Source organism: Austrofundulus limnaeus, unplaced genomic scaffold (genome assembly GCF_001266775.1).
Source record: "Austrofundulus limnaeus strain Quisiro unplaced genomic scaffold, Austrofundulus_limnaeus-1.0 Scaffold337, whole genome shotgun sequence".
NCBI lineage: Eukaryota > Metazoa > Chordata > Actinopteri > Cyprinodontiformes > Rivulidae > Austrofundulus > Austrofundulus limnaeus.
The window spans coordinates 441,850-447,974 of record NW_013952739.1 but is presented as its reverse complement, the minus strand read 5'-3'; the positions used below and the strand labels follow the sequence as shown (position 1 = coordinate 447,974).

The 6,125-nt window shown below is 47.8% G+C and overlaps 1 protein-coding gene across 1 annotated transcript in view; it reads left to right on the top strand.

Annotated features, from left to right (window-relative positions):
- Positions 1–6,125, top strand: part of sugct (succinyl-CoA:glutarate-CoA transferase) — a 16,202-nt gene that overhangs the window by 7,493 nt on the left and 2,584 nt on the right. The window contains exons 8-10 of the mRNA XM_014022603.1: positions 726–797; positions 911–1,008; positions 1,211–1,313. Coding sequence (XP_013878057.1) covers positions 726–797; positions 911–1,008; positions 1,211–1,313 — 273 coding nt within the window. The remainder of the gene's footprint in view (positions 1–725; positions 798–910; positions 1,009–1,210; positions 1,314–6,125) is intronic.

The window sequence follows — 6,125 nt, the reverse complement described above, 5'->3', positions numbered from 1 at the left end:
CCTCTGAACCCTCAGAGTCCTCTGAACCCTCAGAGTCCTCTGAACCCTCTGAACCCTCAGAGTCCTCTGAACCCTCTGAACCCTCAGAGTCCTCTGAACCCTCTGAACCCTCAGAGTCCTCTGAACCCTCTGAACCCTCAGAGTCCTCTGAACCCTCTGAACGCTCGGAGTCCTCTGAACCCTCAGAGTCCTCTGAACCCTCAGAGTCCTCTGAACCCTCAGAGTCCTCGGAACCCTCGGAGTCCTCTGAACCCTCGGAGTCCTCGGAGTCCTCTGAACCCTCGGAGTCCTCGGAGTCCTCTGAACCCTCGGAGTCCTCTGAACCCTCGGAGTCCTCTGAACCCTTGGAGTCCTCTGAACCCTCAGAGTCCTCCAAACAGTCTGAGTCCTTGTGTTTCACCAGACAAAGAAAGCTGACTCAGCCTCAACAGGACCTGCAGTCAGATCTGAATCTAAAGCAGATGATGTCCTCAAAGATCTGAGGGGCTGGAGATAAGGCTGGTCCTCCAGACCACCACAGAAGAAGAAAACAACCTTTTGACTGTTTCCTCTTGGCTTCAGGCTGTTCAGAAGAAGATCTGAAGATTGTGACTCACCTGAGTTCATATTTATTCATTAATCTGACTCCTGGGTCTCATTAGAAACAGATCCTGGTCTCAGAACCAGAGACACATGTTCTGTTGGATCTTTAGATCCTGCAGCTGAGACTCTGGTTCTGTCTTCAGGGCTTCAGGACCAGAGACGGACACATCGTGGTAGCTGCAGGAAACGACCGGCAGTTTGTCCAGATGTGTCAGGTGAGTCCACATCCACCTGGAGGTCCACCTGGAGCCGGGTTAGAACTGCAGAACTCTGACGGACTGAGTTCTGACTCAGGTTCTTACTCAAGTGTTGTTTGTTGGGTCTGCAGGTTCTGGACCTGATGGAGATCTCAGAGGAGCCCAAATACAGAACCAACAAGCTGAGAGTCCAGAACCGCAGAGAGCTGCTGGATATCCTGTCTCAGAGGTACCAGAACCACCAGTAGTCCTGAACCCTGAGCCACCCTGCAGAGAGGACCAGGTTTAAGGATTACTGGACCAGTTGTTGGTTCAGTCCCTGGTTCTGTCAGGACCTTAGGGTTAGGGTTACCAGAATAAAATAAAAAATAAACCATAACAGCAGCTTTAAACCAGAAGATCAGTCTGATGATTGTTCGTGTTCCTGTCAGGTTCCTGCAGGAGAACACAGCTGATTGGATGAACAGGTTCCAGGGCTCAGGTGTTCCTGTGGGACCAATCAACAGCATCCAGGAAGTGTTCGCAGAGCCGCAGGTCAGTGACGTCACTTCCTGTAGTGTTGGTCTGAACTGGGTTAGTTTAGTTTGAACTGGTCTGGTCTGAACTGGGTTAAGACCAGAATAATAGATCAGGTGGACCATCAGCAGACCTACAGTCTCTCAGGTAACAGGCTCCTGTATGAAGTCCAGGTGTGGTCCTTGTCTCTGTTTCAGGATCCACTTCAGGTAACAGGTGTGAACACTCTGATTCAGGTCTGATCTGAACCAGCTGATGGACCCTAAACCAGAACCAGACCCTCTTTGGTTCCCATCTGTCAGTCTGTGTTCTCCATCAGAACCAGGATCAGTTCTGTTGTGGACCACCAGGGGGAACTGAAGGACCTGCAGCTGCACAGGAACAAGTTCACATGAATGAGGGGGTCTTCATTCAGGGCCTGGACTGATCTAAGACCTGATCAGGTCTGACCAGGGTCTGCTGATCAGGTCTGACCAGGGTCTGCTGATCAGGTCTGACCAGGGTCTMCTGATCAGGAGTTCTCATGACTTTCTGAAATTCCTTCAGATTTTCAGACAAAAGTTTGACCTCAGACCTCAGTCAGACAGGGACAGGATGGACCTGAGTTCTGGTCCAGACTAGTTAAAGTTTGAACCGGACCTTTAGGGTCTGTGGACCACAGAGACGGTCTGTTCCTGTTTCTTTAGTGATATTTATAAAAACTGTTACTGTGATCCTCTGTGAGCTGAGGGTTGAAGAGGCTCTCAGGTCCTGGTTCAGGTCTGTAGGTCCTGGTTCAGGTCTGTAAGTTCAGGTCTGTAGGTCCTGGTTCAGGTCTGTAGGTCCTGGTTCAGGTCTGTAGGTTCAGGTCTGTAGGTCCTGGTTCAGGTCTGTAGGTCCTGGTTCAGGTCTGTAGGTTCAGGTCTGTAGGTCCTGGTTCAGGTCTGTAGGTCCTGGTTCAGGTCTGTAGGTTCAGGTCTGTAGGTTCAGGTCTGTAGGTCCTGGTTCAGGTCTTTGAGTTTGTTCTACCTGCAGCTGTGTGTTTTATTAAAACAGAGTAAAAACTGAGGATGGTCCTCTCAGTCTACAGAACTGAACCCTCTCAGCAGATCCAGTTCTGCCTGTAAAACCAGCATCACGTGCACGTGAGACCTGTGCATGTGCACGTGAGACCTGTGCACAGGTCTCACGTGCACATGCACAGGTCTCACATGCACATGCACAGGTCTCACGTGCACATGCACAGGTCTCACGTGCACTGCTGCTGACACTTGTTAAACACCATAAATACAGTTTTAATTTAGAACCAACAGATAAATCAGCAGAAACATTTGTTTAGTTTTGGTTTGTTGGAGTGATGGCGTGACGCAGGACCACCATCTTCATCCTACTGAGGAAGACTCCTGTGAGTCCTTGACCCAGATTCTGTCTCCAGCATCAGCCTTTGAGGCCCTGAGGGAATCTCCTCTAACTCTAACTGATGATGAAAACATTCAGGATCCACCCGTCTGTCATGACGACACATGAGATCATGATGAACTCCTCTCTGCTGGACCCGTCTGCAGGTCCGGTTCTCTGCTTCGGGGCTCGTCTTCTGGTACCAGAGTGCTGACAGCAGCTCCTCTCTGGATTTATTTTGCTCACATAATTGCTCACATCTCTCCTGCAGTAAATGTTTCCCACATGATGACTGTAATTAAGCTGAAATCAGGAGCTCTGATTCACGCTGCCGCCTCCTGTTTACACCGAGCATGCTGGGAAATAATGGCTGCCTCTGTGATTAGCGCGCCGTGCGTCTGTTAGCATCCATTCTCTGGCAGTAAACACGTCACAGCTCAGGTTTCACAGGCAGAACCTCCTCCAACACAGTTCTGGGTCCTGCATCACATTGTTCTGGTGTCTTCAGGGTTTTAAAGTTTCAGAACAACTCTAAACGAATCCATCTCACAAATGGAACCAAAACAAGAACCATCCTTCACTTACCGCTGATAGAACCACATGGACCCACAGAACCACCCTGATAGAACCACATGGACCCACAGAACCACCCTGATAGAACCACATGGACCCACAGAACCACCCTGATAGAACCACATGGACCCACAGAACCACCCTGACACCTGATAGAACCACACACAGCAGGGTTTATGTTGAGAAACTGTCAGATTCTACAATCCAAAGTTCACAGATGTCACTGATTACCCAGAGGCTCCATCTAGGTTGGATCATCACACATGAAGACCTGGATCAGTTGAATCAGGACTCCAGATCTTTGGTGGAAGAAATGGACCGGTGTACTTAGTGGTAAGCACGGTGGTGGTACCATCATGCTCTGAATCTGTCTTTCTGGACAAAAGAAAGACAGATTCAAAAAAATTAGGGCTTGGATCAAGGTTTCATGATGGTCCTGGGCTTGGATCATGGATCTGACCAAATGAAACTATGTCCTCCCATTCCAAAGCCTGAGGAACCAGAAGGGACAAGTTCTGGACTGCCTTCAGTCCTGACTTGTCTTCAGGACAGTGGTTTAAAGATAGGCAGTTTAAACACAAATGAGACCAAAGAGTTGAAGACTGGAAGTTTGAGGAGCAGTGGTTTAAAGACCGGAGGTTTGAAGACGGATGGGTTGAGGACCGGAGGTTTGAAGACAATCATTTTGAAGGCTGGTGGTCTAAAGACCAAAGAGTTGAAGACCAGAGGTTTAAAGACAAAGGGTTTAAAGACCAGTAGAATAAAGACCGATGGTTTGAAGACTGGTGGTCCAAAAAGATCCAATTCATCACCCTGAGGCTGATCTTTGTCCTGGAACTGATTTTACTCCAGTAAAGCTCAGCTCCCTCAGCAGCTCCTACAGTGCTCAGTCTAAACACAGAACCTCTCAGACCTGATCCTGGGATTCAGAAGAAGCTTCAGTTAATGAAGTGAAAGCTGTAAAAGCAGTGGGACGTCTCTGGATGTTGGAACACAGCAGCTCTGCAGAGAAACTGCTGCTGATCAGGAGGAACTGACATCTGGAAGTCATTTAGGAGGAACTACAGACTGCTGCTCTCTCTCTCATTCATGATTCAGGGTCTCTCGCCCACATTGAGATGGCTGCTGGCTCCTGAAGACCTTTGTTGAAGCTGGGACAAGGAAGGCTGAGAGAACAGAAGGAACCCTCTACCATATTTTTGTCATATTAAATGTCTTAAAGGGTAAAATGTRGGAAAACAAAGTCCCACAGGATGAGGAGGTCTGAAACATCTGAAAACTCAAAGACCTTATCAGTGGTCTCAGAAGACCAGATACCTCTTCATCAGACAGCAAGTTAACAGGATTTCCTCAGACTGCTGGTTCTTCTGGTCTGGACTCATCCTTCTTAGTCCTGAAGGTTCCTGGACCTGATGGGTCCAGAACCAGAAGGGTCCTCTGCATGGAGTTAATGGATGGTTGGATGTGAGGAACAGTCTCTGCAGGTCTCTGCAGGTCTGTGAGGACTGGTCTCTGCAGGTCTCTGCAGGTCTGAGTCATCAGGACTGATGGATCATCTCACGCTTCAGAAGAAAAACTCTCGGATCGTTTGGATTCTTCCTCATCATGTTCTGGATGCTTCTGGGGGGTCGGGTTCAGGATCAGGTGGATTTAAGGTCGTGTTGACACCTCAAGGTCATGTAGTCCAAAACCGTGTCTGGTCCCAAATAAAGCACCGGCTGACAGCTGGACCTGGTTCTGGTTCTGGGTGAGCGCTGATCTGATGGGGCTGGATGACAGACTTTCAGCACATTGAATGACTTCAAACAGGATTTCAGAGTTAATATCTGACAGGAAGTTGAAGGTTTGAATCCCGCTCCCGGCTGTAAATCCACAGAAATTTTAAATTTAAGGTTTTGTTGCTGGAATCTGAGCAGAAACTTGTTGAATGAAATATCTTCACCTGATGTTCTGTCAGATCCATCCCACCAKAGCTTTCTTTCTGGAGTTGTTTGGYTGTGATGAGCTGAACTTTACCAGCTGTTTGTCTCAGATCAGCTGAAGGCTGTGGACTCTTGTTGGACCGGTCTTGGGTCTGATGATCGTGGTGTCAGCTCAGCCTGGCTCTCCGTGGGGTTGGGTTGGTGGTTTGGAAGACGTTCAGTCAGCTTGTTGATCTGCCACCAGATAAATGGTTGAATGTGTTATCAGAGGGAGCGCTGAGTCGGCATCATAACTCTGCTGTGTGAGCGCGGTTTGGCTGAGCGGCAACATTTTTCTGTAATAAACCCAACGAGGGGGATTAAATCACACAGAGAAGAGCTGAGGAAGCTCACATGGAGGGAAGGACCGTGAGTCAGAACTTCCTCTGGTTCTGCTCCTGGGTGGGAGATCCATCACATCAGATAGAAATCACAGATGAACCTGAACAGAAGAAAGAGAAACCTGAACGTACATTATTCAGATTCTGGGGCCTAAATCAGATCAGTGTTTGAAAAGGTCAAAGGTCAGTCTGAGACGGGCTCAAAGTTCTTCACACACATCTACAGAAGTCCCAAATCATTAACGAAAAGGAAATATATGTTAATTTATTAATTAAATCTAACAGTTTATTCTGCTGTGTTCATGTCTTCAGACAGAAACAATTATTTAATGAAATGTTTGTAATAAAAGAGTTTTATTGTTTTTATCTGATTCATGTAAAATAATGTTTCTGACAAAACAGAAAACATCCATCCATCATCCATCATCCATCCATCATCCATCATCCATCCATCCATCCATCCATCATCCATCCATCCATCTGATGGTTCATCCATCATCCATCCATCCATCCATCCATCCATCATCCATCCATCATCCATCATCCATCCATCATCCATCATCCATCCATCCATCCAT